At 35.1% G+C, this 18360-nt stretch overlaps 1 protein-coding gene across 1 annotated transcript; it reads right to left on the bottom strand.

Annotated features, from left to right (window-relative positions):
• Window positions 1–1651: 1651 nt before the first annotated feature.
• LOC114643087 (extracellular calcium-sensing receptor-like) lies at window positions 1652–17718 on the bottom strand. The gene is made up of 6 exons (XM_028791782.2): window positions 17543–17718; window positions 16531–16822; window positions 15005–15835; window positions 14150–14377; window positions 10238–10361; window positions 1652–2547 (listed from the first exon to the last, which is right to left on the bottom strand). Exons 1-6 carry the CDS (start codon window positions 17629–17631, stop codon window positions 1652–1654), a joined length of 2460 nt encoding a protein of 819 aa, XP_028647615.2. The 5' UTR covers window positions 17632–17718.
• Between the last annotated feature and the right edge of the window lie 642 nt (window positions 17719–18360).

The raw sequence follows: 18360 nt of genomic DNA, 5'->3' as shown, positions 1-18360 counted from the left end.
GTCCTGCTATATGGTTCCGACACATGGACGCAATCAGTGACCTGAGACGAAGACTGGACTCCTTTGGTACTGTGTCTCTCTGGAAAATCTTTGGGTACTGTTGGTTTGACTTTGTGTCGAATGAGCGGTTGCTCATAGAGTCTCGAATGAGGCACATTACCTGTATTGTGAGGGTGCGACAGTTACGGCACTACGGCCATGTGGTGCGATTCCGAGGGTGATCCAGCTCGTAGGATCCTTGCTATTGGGGACCCGAGTGGCTGGATCAGGCCAAGGGGTTGCCCACATAACACCTGGCTGTAACAGGTAAGAGGGTCATTTCCGGAGAGTGGGACTGGACCGCATGTCTGCTTGGGGGGTTGCCAACCGGGATCCCGAGCTGTTTCATCGTGTGGTGGGTGTGGCAATGCACTGTACCAGTGAATGCTCCCCAACTTGACTTGACTTGAATTAATTCTATGTCAGGACTTCTGCAAGTACTGTGAATTAGTGTCCATCAACATATGTGTGCATGTGTGCATACAGTATGTGTGCCCTGTGATGGACTGGAGTTCCATCCAGGGTTGGTTCTTACTTTGTGCTGTAAGGATAGGCTTCTAGTCACCACAACCTTGAGTCTGGATTAAGCATGTTGGGAAACAGTTTAATGGATGGCTTCTGTAGGTGTCAATCAGTAAAATTATTATCCCAAAGCATGTGCATCCATTTATTTTAAAATCATAGTAGTTTGAGTTTAAAGACATTTCCACAGAGAATTTTATGGATTAAATTAATTTTTCACATTGCTTTTAATGCTTTCTTTAAAAGTTGTTAAGCTATATCAGAGAACCTATATGTTAAAACAGAAATAAGACTTATCATTTTCTATTGAAGTGTTTAAAATCCTTTATGACTGTATTGTGTCTCCAGCTGGTGGGGATCCTTCTCCATGCGGCTCTGGGCTCAAGGCAGACATTGACCGTAGGGAGAGTGTCATTCCATTGCAGGGCCTATTTGTAAACAGTCTTCAAATCACACTTATGCAGAGCTAAATTAGAGTCAAACTCTGCATCTTTTGAGATGTGAGAGGAAAACCCTGTGCAGACTTGGGATTTGAACCCAGAAGTCTGGATCAGCCTACTGTAGAACTTTAAGTTTATTTATTTCTAGATATGTGTTGCTGAAGCATAGTGTCTATGTTGGTAAATGTCACACAATGTTTTTTTAGTAATTTGTGATGAACAGACATCATGCTTACAGTCTGTCTTCTTTTCAGAGCTGCTGGGATATGCTCTAGCTAACGTGCTCAATAGCTAATCTGAATAAGTTTAAGTAAATATGAAAATGGATAAATGCATCGATGAATGTGAATGCAGAATGTTGATATTCTTAAAACTCCTTTGGTTTTTGTGACAATTTAAGGCTTATGATTTTTTCATTTATTCAGGACATACTGTAAGTAAATTTTATTTCAACTACGTAGTCTATTAGCTATATTATTAATATAAGCTGATTTAGGAATGTGTCAATGAAGAAATATACCATTTTAACAATAACTCAGAGTTGCCTTTCATTATTTTAAATTTTATTCAGAAACTGTCAAAAACTGTGAAAAAAGAATTACAACACCAAATGTTGACAACTAGACCACATTTCCCTTAGTACATGTATATTATCTGCCCATAAGGGCTCTCTTTGTGTTCCTTTCTGGCTTTAATAGAATAATGTAACATTTAGGAGCAAATATTGCACTGAGCAGACCAAAACTTGATGCCAGAATTGCAAAAATCTCGACAGCCACTGTGTACTTTCCAGGAGAGCTGATATAGGCAGGTATAAATGTTATCCAGACAGCACAGAAGATGAGCATGCTGAAAGTGATGAACTTGGCTTCATTGAAGGTGTCTGGAAGATTTCTTGCAAGAAAAGCCAATACAAAAGAGATGCATGCTAACAATCCAATGTATCCCAGAAGGCAACTGAATCCAATTAATGATCCAATATCACACTCAAATATTACTTTTGAGTTCTGATGCTTAGTGTTTTTAGAGGGAAATGGTGGGGCTGAACTCAACCACACCACACATACAAGTGACTGAATAAAACTAAACATGAAGACTGTGCCTCTCTGCTGTGTTACACCAAACCACTTCATCATATTATTTCCCGGCAGTGTGGCCTTAAATGCCATAATGACAACAATTGTTTTTACAAGAATGCAAGAAATGCTCAAAACAAAGCTGATTCCAAATACCACATGTCTCAACATGCAGGTTGCATTTGAGGGCTCTCCGATAAAACAAAGTGAACAAAGGAAGCAGAATGTTAAAGACAAAAGCAAAAGGAAGCTCAGTTCGGAATTGTTGGCTTTTACAACTGGAGTATTTCGAAAGTTGAGAAAAATCAATAAAACGCTAATAGACATGCAACTTCCAAATACTGCTGTAGTAGCCAGTGTAATGCCCATGGCATCCTCATATGAAAGAAACTCAATTTCCTTTGATATGCACTGGTTTCTTTGTTGATTTGACCAGTAGTCAGGTGGACACTGAGTGCATGTAATGGAATCTGCAAAATAAATGATCAGAACAGACAAGATAGATAAACACCAAGCAAAAATATTTTGAATAATTGTTTAATGATAAAAATAACTGACTTTTTGTTATAGGACATGAAAATGAATTTAGTGAAATAGATCAATGTGTTTTCAGTTTATAAAATATATTAGGTGAAACAGATTTATGTATATCCTTTATTTATTTTTTAGCATAAATAGAAAATGAATAAGACATGAAAATTACCTCTCCCCTGGGGATGTCTCAGCCATGTATCATATAGTGGTGCTGTGTTTCAATATAAATAAAATGTATCATATTCGGTTATAGTTAGATATTCCCCATCTTACTAGCCATTTGCAGCAGCCAAAAGAGTGATTTTTACTGATACTATATTATAGTTACCATGTGGCCTCAAAAAATTGTGACACACCAAAGCATCGTTCTGGGTGAGTCACTTGATCATCAAGCCTAAGAAGTCCTTCCAAGAAGGAGAGCTGATAAAAGAGGCCTTCGTTGAGGCAGATGGCTAGGGAGAAATTCCTGCTGAGATTTCGAGACCCCTGGCTAGAGAAAAAGGAGTTTCTCCTTGTCATTAAACATGAAGAATACAAACTTAATAATGATCAATGGCTGCTAGACTTGCCATTTTTTTCCGATCTGACCAACATGTTGAATGAGCTTAATTTACAGCTGCAAGGAAAAGACAAAACCATGGTCAATATGATTAGCTCAGTTGATGCTTGTCTGAAAATTCTACTCATATACTGTACTTTGAAAAGTATTAATATTGATTAACATAACAGGCTCCACTCTTCTGAGGACTCATTTATAAAACTTTGTATGAATTTGAGTGTGAAAATATGTGCACTGCAAAATGCAGGAAAAGGTGTACTCCAAAAACAATTCAAGATTTATAAAACATGACATATGCACATGTTTATACAATATACCTTTTATAACTCACAATCACCTTGTAAATACATGTATAGGAACAGGCATTGAGCACCTCCCTGAAACACTTATATATGGAGCATGCTAATGAACCTCATACATATACAATCACAATGCTCCAGAACATCATTGGCTGATAGAACTGCCTTGCTCCTTATTCATCGAGATCCCGCCACATACATCCAAGAGTATCTGACTGTACTCCACATATGGAGCATAGGATCATGCATGGCATTATAGCACCTATTCTGTGCATTCTGAGGATCAGGGAAAGGCGTAAGGTGCCAGCATCTTAGCAGATAGCCACTATCACTTGGCACACGTAATGACACGATTGCTGTTACAATGAATAGTACAGGCCATATGAAAAACAAAGCATTCAGACAGTTACCTTACCAACAAGCCAGCCACCATATACAGCACCATCACATCTGTCAAAGCTACTTTGTCCCAAAATGAATGAATCACCATAGCCATGGGGATACAACATTTCCCAGCCACCTCATGGCATCACAAATGGCTTGTGCATTAATGGAATGTAACAGCTTATAATTAAGAAAAGCAGCTTCATTCTCGCTAGGTTCTCTTATTGCAATATGAGTGGAGTATAGTGCCCTTATTATGTTAGGAAAAATGGACACTGCTGCAAATTTCCTTTATACAGTATATTGACAAATTCATGTTATGTTTTATGCATCTGTACCCACACCATACAAAAACTGGATGTATTGCCTTGCTGGTTGGTTAATGGCTTTCAGCAAAGCAGGCATGATGGAGTGAAGCTCGGCCAAAATAATCCTGACCCAGCAGCCAGTTCACTGAGAAGTGACAACAACTAGCAAATATAAACTGCCAAAAAAATGTTCTACAGTGTGTAGCATTGGCCCTGTTTATAAGGGAAATAAAATATAGATAGTGCATGACATTCATTGTTTTAAGATGTAATATGTTTGTCATGTCAACGCACATTATAATAACGGCTTAGTGATATGATTTATAATATGTGTAATATTTGAGTGTGTCATTTAGCTGGTTTAGCTGCATTTCCCTACTTGATCAATGGCGTCCTCATTTCCAAATTTCTCCGAGATGTTGCAAACACATGGGTCAGAGTTACTGTAAATTTACGCAAGCTTTCGTGTCAAGTTTTCTTTTATAAATCCTGACAATTGTGTGGGAAGTTGTGTATGCATATTTCAGGCCTTTTTTGTGCATGCACAAGCTTTATAAATGAGACCCCAAGACAGGCTTTCCACAAGATTTTGGAGTGTGTTGAGAAAGAATATTTAGAATTAAGATGCTTCAGCCTTTCCAAAATAACAAAAGTATGGTACTAATAGAACTATAAGAAGCGTTTTACTTATGCATTAAATAAGGATGTGTTAAGCTAACCAAACAAATGTAACCTAATACAGACGCTAAGCTGTAAGAGTGTACTCTTGTAAGACAAATGTACTAAACTAACTTTTAAGGTAGCTTTTGATATTGTATAATCAATTATTATGTATGATGATCATTATGTGCGAAATGTAAGCTATAATAAGAATGTGCTGTGCATTAACTGACAGTATAACATTAATCCTTTTATAAGCTCAATCAAAAGACTCTTAAATTGTAACTGCCACATAGCAGTTGAAGTATTGAAACCCTGATGGTGCAGATAGAATGAGGAAGTGAGTATTGTCTAAATCTGATTAGGTTGCACACACCCTGTGACAGTTAGCTGGGAGATCACTGCAGTTGGTCTTGTGTGTATTGATGCTGACAAGGGCTATTGCTTAAGACTGTGAAAGTGGTAATAACTCTTTTAACTGTTAGAAACACTGTGCGTTCCTGCATGTTCCAATCCAGGGTATGACCGCAAGCTATAACGATCTATGTATCACCTCAAAATGAACTGCCATATTTCCTCTTTTTGTTTAAGAATAAAGACTGGTTATAAAAAGAGATAAACTTCCTGCTTTGGGCAGGTTGTCTGATCTGACCTGTCAGTAGCATCTTGAGCTGGCAGGCAGGCAGACTCTCTTCTCACCAAGAATAAAAGAAGTTGCTTTTTAGTTTTTATTGGTGTCTGCCTTCTGTTGTTCTCGACTTCAGTGACCACAGTGTCTATGAGAATTTATGCCCATCCAGCCAAAATGACATTTCTTAGGTCATGTACAGTAATCCCTCGCTACTTCGCGGTTCACTTTTCGCGGATTCACGACTTCGTGGGTTTTTAAATACAAGTGACTGCCCGCCTATCGCGGAAGTTATGTTCCAGACCCATCAGCAACAGGAGAAAATCCGCGATATAGAAAGACCATATAATAAAACATTTTTATAGTTTAAGCCTTAAAATACCCATCCCACATGCTTTAAACACATGTAAACTTAAAAAACACACTTTGTTAACACATATGATACGTGGATGTCGGGCTAAGGATATGAGTAACATCTCACTATTATAAAACATTTTAACTTCACGCAAGACAAGACAGTGAGACAGGAAAATAGGTGCTGTACAAGCTTTTAAATTATTGACACGCAGAGCGACAAGCAGCACAAAGCCAGCACAAAGTCCACTTCTCAGCATTCATTCAGCTCCCCACCCCCTTGACAATGCGAAGTGGCAGGAGCGTACTGCGCCTCCGGGGAGGGGGGTTTGAGCGAACGTGCGTTCAGCCCTCACACACCCCCACTCCTCTTCCTCCTTCCGAATGCGCAGAGCGACAAGCAGGCATTTTGGCAGAAGCAGCACAAAGTCAATTTCTGCTCAGCGTGAGTTCAGCTGCCCCCCTTCACAAAGCGAGTGCAGACACATCGACGTCTGATCGCTGCGTGCAGTGTGCAGTGTTGGTCTGCGGTGTTTAAGAATGTAGAAAGTGTTTAAGAGCATAGGAAGTGTTTATAAGAGTGTGGGAAAGGTTAAAAAGAGAGTGAGAAAGGTTTATAAGAGTGTGGGAAGGGTTTATAAAGCCTTAAAATATGTATAAATAATAAAATAAATATAGGTCGCTACTTCGCGGATTTTCAACTATCGCAGGGGGCTCTGGAACGTAACCCCCGCAATAGGTGAGGGATGACTGTACTGATGTTGTTCAAAGTGACCTGACTCTAAATCAACATTTTAATTCATTCCAAAGGTGTTAAATAAGATTGAAGTCAGGGCTCTGTGAAGGCCACTCGAGTTCCACCAAGTCTTTACGGACATGGATTTGTGCACAATGGCACAGTCATGCTGGAAAAGGAAAAGGCCTTCCCCAAACTGAAGCCACAAAGTTAGAAGTGCAGTGTTATCTAAAATGTCTTTGTATGCTGTGGTATTAACAGTACCCATAACTGGAACCAAGGGGCCTAACCCAAACCCTGAAAAACAGATCTAGACTATTATCTCTCCTCTTCCAAACTAGGCACTAGGCAGCCCAAAAGGTAACATTTTCCTGACATCCACCAACCCCAGACTTGTCCAAACAGTGAAGTGTGAGTCATCGGTCAAGAGAACATGTTTTCACTACTCCAGAGAAAAATAATGGCATGCTTTTCACCAATCCAAAATTGATGCTTGGCATTGCACACATTGATTTTAGGCTTATATGCAGCCTCTCCGAACAGATTTCATGATGCTTCTGATGCATTGTTCTTGTGTGCTAATGTTGCTTCTAGAGGCTGTTTGGAACTCTGCTGTAAGTGATGAAACATAGGAAAGGCAATTTTTACACACAATGCACTTTATTAGTCAGCAACCCCACTCTGTGAGTTGGCGTAGTTTACCACTTCATGGCTGAGCTGTTGTTCCACCTAGACACTTCTACTTCACAATAATAGCATTTGCAGTTTACTGGGACAGATCTAGCAGAGGACAAATTTCACATACTCACTTGGGACAAAGGTGGCATCCTATGACAGTGCCAAATTTAAAGTCACTGAGCTCTTCAGTACAACTCTTTCGTCTGACAATGTTTGGCAAATGAAACTGCATGGAAATGTATTTAATTTTTATGCTACTGTTAACAGCAGGTGTGGCTGAAACACCTGAATAATAATTTGGAGTGGTGTTCACATACTGTTGGCCATATAATCTATTTAGTAATGATGTCTCAGAGCCTAAGGAATCTCACCTGAGATCCTTTGTCTAGGCTACTGTCTGTGTGGACTTGGCATATTTATCTTAAAGCTTTCTTTCTACATCCCAAATATCTGCATTGTAAATTAAATGGCCTAGTATTAGCAAGTATGTTTTTTAATGTACTGGCATCCCTTTTGGGGTTGCTACCTGCTTTGCAACCAGTTCCACATGAATAGATTCACTTCCTTAATCGGCATGTAAAAATGGCTTAGGAAAATGAGTGGATTTTGAAAAGAAAGAAATTGACAATCTATGTTATATTTTGTCATTATATTCCTCGCAGTAGCTTAAAGACACATTAATAGCGCTGTTCATGTATAATATGCACAAATAAAAATATTGATCCAAATACATTTTTATGTACGTCTTACTATTTATCATGGTCCTTTTTAACAGTGAGTTTAGATGCCTATGTGGAAGCTGTCTAGAAGTCAAAGTAGTTACTTTAGTTTTAGTATAGTTTACTTGTCTTTATGACATATGGTAACAAAACAACAATATTCGTTTTTGTTCTTGTTCCCAGTAAAGCAAGGAAACATGTAAAAGTATACTGTCAATGCTTCCATAACATACAGCAAAGAAAACTATTATATAAATGTCACAGTATACTCATTAATAAAATGTAGGTTATTCATCAGTCTTTAATTACTGATTCTGATGTTTCTGTCACATAAAACCCAGCAGTGGTGCACAAGTTCAAATGTGACAGCTTGTTTCTTCAAGCTGGTCTAAGTACAGAGTTCAAAAACAGCCAGTACTGTGCTGATAAATGTAATTGTAACATTCACAAGAATCTGAGAGAGATTATAATCCAGTTTTAAATTAGCTGCCAAAGCAATGGGACTGGAATGGCAAGGAAGGCATGTAGCACCAGACACACACCACAGTTAGAGTGATTCACAGGAGCACTAGCACACATTGATACTGTATACAGTATATCAGGTCAGACCTCCATCTTAAACTTTATCTGATCAGTCAGCTGTTCTCTTTGATTCCCAGAAACCCAAAGAAACATCCCTTTTCACCAATTTCATATTTCTGCATGTGTAAACCTCTCTTAGCATTTACAATAAGCACTATAGTTAATGTTGCTCTGGCCAAACTAGACGAAACTTAGAAACTGCCAATTAGACCAAAGCATGTGGGTATCCTGTTTGCTCTGTAACCAAGGCTAGGTGATAACAGTCATTGTTTCTGAGACTACAGAGGATATAAAAATAAAAACTGGAATTAAAATTTAAAATTTCAACAAACATAAAAATCAAAAATGAGTGCAACTGAGGAAATAAGACTTAGTCATCTTAAACCAACACTTAAAATCTTAACATGTTATCTTAAGATAGCTAGCCATAGATTTTCCAGTGGGTTCTTGTATAAATATACATCACCTAAAAATGTATTCTTCTTCCAATAGTGCCCGTTAAATATTTCAGCCTTTGACACGATGACTACATGGATCCTTATAAAGAAAGGTTAACTGTGGCACAATATATAAATCTAAGCTGGAAAACAGATATGTGGTCATCTCAGTTCATCAAACTTGCCACAATGGCTATGCAAAACCGTAAAAACAAAACTAAACTCAATACTGAAACAAAAGGAAAGTGATACAGGAAATCATGGCACAGGATTTTTTGAAGGTTATAAGCATTCTCTTAATAAAATTTCAAACAGTTAAAAATATCTGTTACTCAATTATTGTAAGGCTATAAACTGCAACATACTAGGGTTTTTGATTAATTTTTTGAGGTCTTTTCTTCATTAGTTTTGTTGTTTACCAGTCATTTTTGGGGTTTTCCAAGCCACAGATTCAAATTTGTTATTAACTTTTTGATTCTTAAATTAGCAACATTTTATCGACCATATTAGCTGCTGCCATTTTCTTCCCTTATCATTAGGGTAGTGACCATGTGCTGCTATGGGTGTATCATCAGAGGTTGTGACCTTTTGGGAATGATATGAAAGGATCTCAAGTTCACTTTCTCATCTGAGTTTGTGGATTCCTAATCCCTTTTTGCCTCGTGAAATTTTTCAAAACTGAAATCTTGTCTTTAATCTTTTTGGTACTCTGATCTCTGTCTGTACTTTTTGACTTTGATTTTTTTGCCTCTCATTTTCGTTTTGATGCTAGTGTGGCTTGATCCTCTTTACATTTTTTTTTTATTTTTAAAAATGTTTTACTACCCTTTTTCTCCTGGTTGAACTCTTTATTTTGCTATCTTTTCTAGCACAACAGTGCCATTGCCTGTGCAACTGCTGCTTCATAGTTCTGGGATCAGATCTCAGCTTGGACATAGTGAGGAATGAAAGCATACCTTTTCCTATGTACATGCTATTTCCTTTCCAAACACTCCATTGTTGCTATCACACTCCTTAGACATTCATGTTAGAGTAACTGCCAACTACAAATTGATCATGTATGAACAAAAGTGGATATGTTTATCTGAGTGTGCCCTGTGATGTTCCTCCTGCATTGTTGGTACTTGTCTTGCATTCAATGCATGTGGGACAGAGTCTGGTCGCTGTGATCCTGAACTGGATTATGCATATTCAATGACAGATGTATAGTTATAAATGATCATTGCATCTTAGCATCCCTTAAGCTCCATGTACAAGCTCCTTTGTAACTTTTAGCACTTACCAGTTTTACTGCTAATTTCTCCATCTGCACAAGGTACACAATCAAAACAGCAGACCGCCTCTCCTTTCCGGTTGGCTTTTCTTGTACCTGGCTGACAGCTTTTACTACAGACTGATTCTGGAATCTGAAACAACATAAAAGCTGTCTGTAAACATTTATTTGCTGTAATCTTTCCCAAATGGTAAGACAAAAAACTCTCAGAAAAAGCCAAAGCCAATAAATGACCTACTTATTTATTAATTGAATATAGAATTCAAAAACCAAATGCTAAATATCAAATAAAAGAACTATTTAATTAACAAAAACTCCAATAAGTTAAATTCTATGGTAACATTCTAAATATTTAAAATAGAGACCATAAATTTTAACAATAACAACCAAGATTCAATAAACAAATCTTTATAATGTTTAACTTATTAAGGAAAGATTTAAAACAGAAAACAAACAATACAAACATGTCAAAGATACAAAATTTGCCAAAAAAAGTAAAAGATGAATTTATCAAAAACAAAAATCATATAATTATTTTCATATAATTACTAAATAAAACAAAAGGGAAATTCAAATAACCAAACAAGTCAATAAAAGCAGGAGAAAAAAACAAAGAACAAAGCATGAAGTCAAAACCCAAGGGAACAAAACCAAAAAATACCAAAGACCAAAGGATATACAAAAAGGAACAGAGAAGCTGGAAGGTAGCCAACCAACAAAAACAAAATGGTATTTAACTAACATCTGAAAGTCTTAAAACAGATAATTATAAGGAAAGTGATTAGGGCAAAATTATAAATAATACAAAAAGCATGAAGAGAAAACCAACAAGTAAGCAGAGGAAATTATAAATTTGCGAAAAGAAAATGAATTAAAGTTTTGCATTCCTGCCTACAGAAACACATTACTATCAAATGTAACTTAAAGGGTTTGAAGTCTACTTTTGCAAAATCAATTCTTAAGTTGTGTATTATCTTTTATTCAATATATTGTTTATTTCACATATTACTATACTATCTTCAGCATATAAATATAGTAAGATTAAACAGGTTCCTAAGTGTGCAGCATACAAAAATGTATTTAATCTATTTCATTCATAAGAGCTGTGCAGAACTGCGTAATCCAAATCTAAGTATTTCAAGTCATCTCCATCTTACAGTTAATTAAAGCTACTGAAGAATTTTAAGTAGAACTAGGAGGCACAATAATTGCTTGTCCTTAAAAAACCTTATAATTGATTTTTTTAAAACTTATATAAAAATCCTGCTCTTGACATTTCAAATTGAAACTTATAATTGATTTTTTTTAAAATTAATTAAAAATCCTGCTCTTGACATTTGAAATCGACAGTGCCTTCATTCATCATACCTTACAGAAATCACCAATGCCAATATTGCATAAAAGAGCGTTCATTAAGATCACAAGATGCAGACTTTTTGCAGTTTCCAGGTTAAATTTATCTACTGGGCCCAAACCTGTGGAACTATTTGCCTGGTATTGATCTGAGCTTATTGATCTGGAGCTGTGAAACATGTAAGCATGTAGCATTAGGTAGCCCTTAAGGTTGATCTAATCTGTAACAGTGTCATGCCAGTTACCTTATGTGTTTAACAAAACAACTAATTTGAGCAAGTAATTTCTCCTGGCATTCAATGGAACATCAGACATGTCCCTTCAGTCAGTATCATATTGATGAGTTGCCTAGTTTGCGGCAAGGAACATTGAACGTTTACAGAATTTGGCATAAATACTTACCCTGAAAATATTAACTGAAAGTGCTAAACTGTAACAGACCTGTTTCTTTACAAGCAGTCAGTTTATTGATACTACAAAGACAACTCATGTGCTTATTGCCAAAATAAAAGTCAAAAATTGAGCAGCATTAATTAACAGTTTTGAAATACTGAACCCAGCAGGTATTGAAAGTACATTTATTTAAAACATTCCAGTTTTATAAAACTAAGGTAAACAAAAAAGTAGCAAATTATTCAATCTTCTTTTTTTTGTGAAACTTTTAGATTATTAAATCTGAGATAAGCCATTCAATTAAATACTTTACACCATCCATCTATTTTCAGGACCACCTAGATCTACTATAAATTTACACTTGAGAGGCTCATGAACTTCAATGGAAATGTAAATCATTATGGTAATGAGTCCATGTAATACCATAAGTGGTATAATTTTTTACTAATAAAGCATTAAGAAGCAATATATAATGTTTAACAGATCATGAGTTCATGTTCATTCAATGTTCATGTTCAATAGTTATAAATGTCATTAAATGATAATTCATACATTAAGTAATGTACATTTAAACATTTGTAAACCAACATATTATGTACATTGTTTGATAAAAATTTTTTTTGCCTATTTTCACCAAAGTAATAGTGTTTCATAAAATAGTCAAATTCGACCTAACATTGGCTGAAAAATACTACTTATTATTAATAATAATAATTTTGTGTTTTCTATTTGTGTTTGCATGTGTAAAATAATTGACAAATTATTTAACAAATGGCTAGTAATGCGTTTTTTTACCATTTTTTCACACATTACTCATGTTGAGACTGCATTCATAGCTAATGTCTAGCTGATTGGTGACAAATATCTTTAAATATTAGTGACACGTTTTATTTATCATATGAAAGTGTGTTGTTCATGAGTTGTACAGTCTCTAAAACTGGTTATTATTTGTTCTGGCCTGCTTGTAACACCAAAAATTTTGGCCAGCTTTCACACTTGTTTTTAAATCATTTATTTATTAGTTGTGTTTTTGCAATACCCAATCTAATGTTGAAACTCTTCATACATTATACAGTTTTGCACATGTTTATAAACCATTTATTCATTAGTCATGAAGGCTTTTGCAGCACCTAATCTAAAGTTGCAACTACTCATGCATTATAATGTTGTGTAAATGAGTAATTAATATACAGTATAAATGGGCACTGGGTTTCAACACAACCAGATCTGCACCCTGCTGAAGGAAGCAATTTGATGTAAGGAGTAGTTTGTTGAACAGTATATTTTTATCATTGTAACAGAAATTAACAGCATTAACAGCTAAGCTTGAATTGAAACATCATGTTTATTGCCTTAATAACAGATTAGGATAAAACATTACAGTACTGTGGTATCAACAAGTAATTTTTAGCAGGGGTATTTTACAGCTTTTCCTCAATCTTAAATATTTTTTTCAACTTATCAAAATTGCAAAGAACATCAAATACAATGCAAAAAAATCTTTCAGTGTTTTATTTTTCCTAAAAATATTTAACATTTATACTGACACACACATGCAAACACAAATAGAAAACACAAAATTATTATTATTAATAATAAGTAGTATTTTTCAGCCAATGTTAGGTCGAATTTGACTATTTTATGAAACACTATTACTTTGGTGAAAATAGGCAAAAGAAATTTTTATCAAACAATGTACATAATATGTTGGTTTACAAATGAACAAGCTAATCCCAAGACAATAAGAACAAAGAAATTGGTGCATTTAATCCTTGTTTGTATTGTTTTGAAATGTCATGAAATAGTCTGCCCAATGCTCCATTACAAAGCATAATACATCATCTAATAGATAGATAGATAGATAGATAGATAGATAGATAGATAGATAGATAGATAGATAGATAGATAGATAGATAGATAGATACTTTATTAATCCCAAGGGGAAATTCACAAAAATCACAAAAAAGCTAATGTATTATTTATCATTTAATGACATTTATAACTGTTTGAATGAACATGAACTCATAATATGTTAAACATTACATAATGTTTGTTAATGCTTTATTAGTGAAAGTTATTATAAAGTATTACCCAATATGGGTAAACAAATTTCATGGCATAAAAATATGAACAAAGAACAAAAACATCTGAACAAAACAGGCCGCGTGAATTTACCTGTCCAGATGCAAAGTTCCAAAAGATGTCTTTTTCATTGAGGAAAAGCTCTTGTCCTCCACTGGCTGCTTTATCATAAACACCTATAGTTTTAATGGTCACAGATCCATCACCAGCTTTTTGCCAGTTGACAATATCATAAATTGCAAGGGCATCTCCATTTTCATCAAATGCAACTCGTTCACCAAATCGATTGGTGAAATTAACTTTTCTTATATAATGCATCAGCTTATAAAATAAAACAAACAGATTAGAATATGCATGTGGTAGCAGTGAAATTATTCAACATTTCTTCTTAAACATGGATTTATATATAGAGTTTGTAAAGTGCAGCTCAGTGGCACTTACATTTCCAAATTAATACATTTTCATCATTAACAATTTTAAACTATTTTCACTATTGATTCATGATGAACTTTACAGTGATGCTGATAAAATAAATCCACAGATACTTCATATAGTACATTCACACATAGTGAAAACTGTGCACAATAGGAAGTACCCTTAGTAATGATATATTAAACAGAACAAAGCAGAAATAAGAACCTTTAATTCGGTTTTTTTTTATTTAAATATATCATATTGTTTGCTTTTTTTTGAGAAATTAAAAATAATTTTGTAGTAGTTGTACTTTTTGAAATACACTTTGAGTTTTGATATTTTCATTTAAACGAATTAAATTATTTTTATTTAAACATATTACTTTGCTTACATTGAATTGAATGGTGATAGATAGATAGATAGATAGATAGATAGATAGATAGATAGATAGATAGATAGATAGATAGATAGATAGATAGATAGATAGATAGATAGATAGATAGATAGATAGATTATGTTAAAGTGTTTTCTTACTTGCCAGGGTTGTAAACTTTTGATATCAGCACAGGAATTGTTTTCAAATGGCCCCTTTCCATTTTCACAGAACATTAATTCATGAAGGGCAATTGCTAAGGCATAGACAGCTTTGTAGACATTATAAGATGCCCTTGATTCAGACACATCAGTGTATGCAGTCCTGGTGCTTTTAATATCTTCATATCCTGTGCACATTGTGGTGACTGGAAGTGCAGTATCATTTTGGTTGTTTACAGCTTCTTGAAATTTGCATTCAAACATTGTCTCCCAGAAACGAAGAATTAAATTATTGTTTGGATCAGAACTGGGTCGAATCTGGAATAGAAAGTTATCCAATCCTGGTATTTCCCCTCTGCGAATAGCAATACCAATTGTGCCACCAAAGAATGGAATGTTCTCATTGGTTGCTACAGTGTTTGAGGTGCTCCATGCTTCACTGGCGACCCACTGTCTGCCAGTAAGGTTGTGCTGAATGATTTCTGTGGATAATGCTATTAAATTTGCAGTTGGAGAGAAGACAACAATGACTTTTGCAGTTGAATGTTTTATTGTATTGATTATTTGAAGATATTTGAACTTTTCTTGGGCTTTGGGAAAGGTTTCTGTAAAAGCAATGCATCCAAATGGTTTTATTTCTTCATGGAAACTATTCATGGCATATTGCCCATAGTCACCATCAGTTCCTATAATGCCCACCCATGTCCATCCAAAGTGTTTGATAATTTGTACCATAGCTTTAACTTGGAATGCATCACTGGGTACAGTCCTAAAGAATGATGGATACTCGATTTTATTGCTCAAGCAAGAGCAAGAGGCATAATAGCTGATCTGGTAAAGAAAAGCATGATTAAATAAAATTGAATCTTCTTAATGTAAGATAACACAGTTTCTGCTGCCTCTAATTAGACTAATATTATATTACCTTAAATGATTATTTAGGTGTAAAATGTATTATTATCATCATTTAAAAATTAGTTTGTAATTATTAATTATTATTAAGTACTTTTTCTTGTTAGGGTGGCATGCTTGGGAGTGCTTCTGCCTTGCAGTAAGGAGGTCAGGGTTCATGTCCCGGGTCCTCCCTGTGTAGAGTTTGCAGGTTCTCCCCATATCTGCATGGGTTTTCTCCAGGAGCTCTGGTTTCCTCCCACAGTCCAACGATATGCAGATTAGATGAACTTGCATGCTTGGTATGGGTGTGTGTGTGTTTTCCCTACGATGGACTAGCACCCTGTCTTGGATTTGCTCCTGCCTTGTGCCCCATGCTAGGTGGGATAGGTTCAGGACTAAGTGGGTTAGGAAATGACCGACTGACTGAATTTTTCTTATTTTAAATATCTTTAAGTTTAATTAAAGGCATATTCCAAAGTCACAAAAAAGTAAAAATGTTTGGGCCATTTTAATTTCTTTTTAAATCAGATAATATTTAAAACTCCAATAAATTAGCATCATTAAAAGTGAAATAATTACAATGATTTGCTTTTTGAAAAACTGTATATTAAAATAATGCAACTGGACTTTACCAAAGGCATTCTAAACAGACCCAGAACTCTTGAAATGGCAATTGAATGTGATGAAAGTGGATCGCCAACAATGCCAATGACAGGAGGCAGTCCTCTGCAGTCGCTATCAGGAATGCTGTCATTCAGTCCACCAATCAGACTCATTGCAGCTCTCAGAGCAACCTGTAGCTTTAAGCAGTTGTCATATAACCTGTAGCCTAGCGTTATATTGGGAAGAAGCACTGGATCTTGATTGATTTCTTCAATGGCAAAAATCATTGTGTGTGCCCACTGAAACACTTCAAAATCCACACTGTTATCATGAAAAAAAAAAATACAATACAAATATGTCCTCCAAAAGCACATTTCATTAAAGAAAGAAATAAAGTTGAAAACTGTTTCATTTCATTTCAAATTCAAAAATATGAATGGTTTTAATTTAATCAAAAAAGGATATATCAGTGCATTTTTAAAGCATTTGGTCTTTAACTAATTACTGTTATTTTCTTTTTCCCATGCATGCTTTTTTGTACAAAAGCATAATGTTTCAATAATTATCTTTAAAGGGTAGTTCTCACTAGTATACATTTATACAGTTATGCAAAATAAACTGAATAAATATTCTACAGAGACTCAACATAATCTGAAATGAAACTAAAAGATAGACCAATTCAACTATGATTTTTACAAATCATAAATGACAAAAGATTTCTGTATTATTATTGTCTTCTTAAAATGAATTGTGGCTATTATTTTTTTCTATTGCTGTTATGAATAAAATGTAGTTTTAAAATTATAAAAATTATAGTAATATAGTTATAAAATTACTCAGAATGTGATCTTTGGCACCAATGTCAAGTTTAACTAACATTAATATATTAATAAAACAAATACCTTAAAATCTGGTGTGAACATGCATCAATACTAGGCTAAATGCCAGTTTATCATAAAAAAACAAAAGTCACTACAGGTACCATAAAGACGTATTTAACAGTCTTCTCACTTTAAAACATAAAATAATTTAATTGCTTACCTCTCACATTTCCATTGCTCTGGCTTATGTGTGAAGGAGAAATCTGGAGCAATTGTTTTATAACTTAATTCAAATATCCCTCCTAACATAACATCACCCTTTCTATATAATGTTTGAAGCTGAAATTTTTCTTGAATCTTGCAGATGTTCTTTGAAAAAGCCAACTCAGTAAGTATATAAATAAATAAAGCTGATTTCATTTTCAAAAGAGCAGTGCAGCTTACACATTGTTTCATTGTTCAGCTAAGATGATTCTTTTATGTGCAAAGTGAAGTGAATGATTCCCAGAAGGTCTGTAAATTAACTGCGTTTTTTTTTTCAGATCCAGATGAATATTAATACATGGCAAAAAAACTGCAGATGTGAATGTATATGTAGAGAATTTTTAAAAGCAGTTGTGGGGGATCCCCATTTAAAGTAAGGAGACATGCATGTAAATATAAATGATATTGGAAGGAGGGGTGGGAGGTCCCCCTTCAACGTCTTTAGATGTGAGTGTATATTACAGTGGAGTAGCTCATGGGGGACCTGTTAAGTTTAAACTGACGTCATCTGTCCTCCTTGTCTTGGATCCAAGGGTGCCACTTCTGTCTCTACTTCATTCTCCTTGTCCTTCTCCTTTTGACAAAACAAAGCCAATGTTCACAGCAACAATCTGCCACCAGCACTCAAACTTTATAGTGCTAAACTTTGCTAACCTCTTTTCCATTTCACGCCTCACTCTACACTGCAAAAGGCATTACGTCTGTTTTTCCCTTTCCAGTACAACGACTATTCTTCAATCAACCATCCACCTTAAATGGTTAGTGCTGCTGTCA

This window comes from Erpetoichthys calabaricus, chromosome 2, assembly GCF_900747795.2.
Source record: "Erpetoichthys calabaricus chromosome 2, fErpCal1.3, whole genome shotgun sequence".
NCBI lineage: Eukaryota > Metazoa > Chordata > Cladistia > Polypteriformes > Polypteridae > Erpetoichthys > Erpetoichthys calabaricus.
The sequence above is the reverse complement of the archived record's forward strand: the minus strand, read 5'-3'. Positions and strand labels throughout refer to the sequence as shown.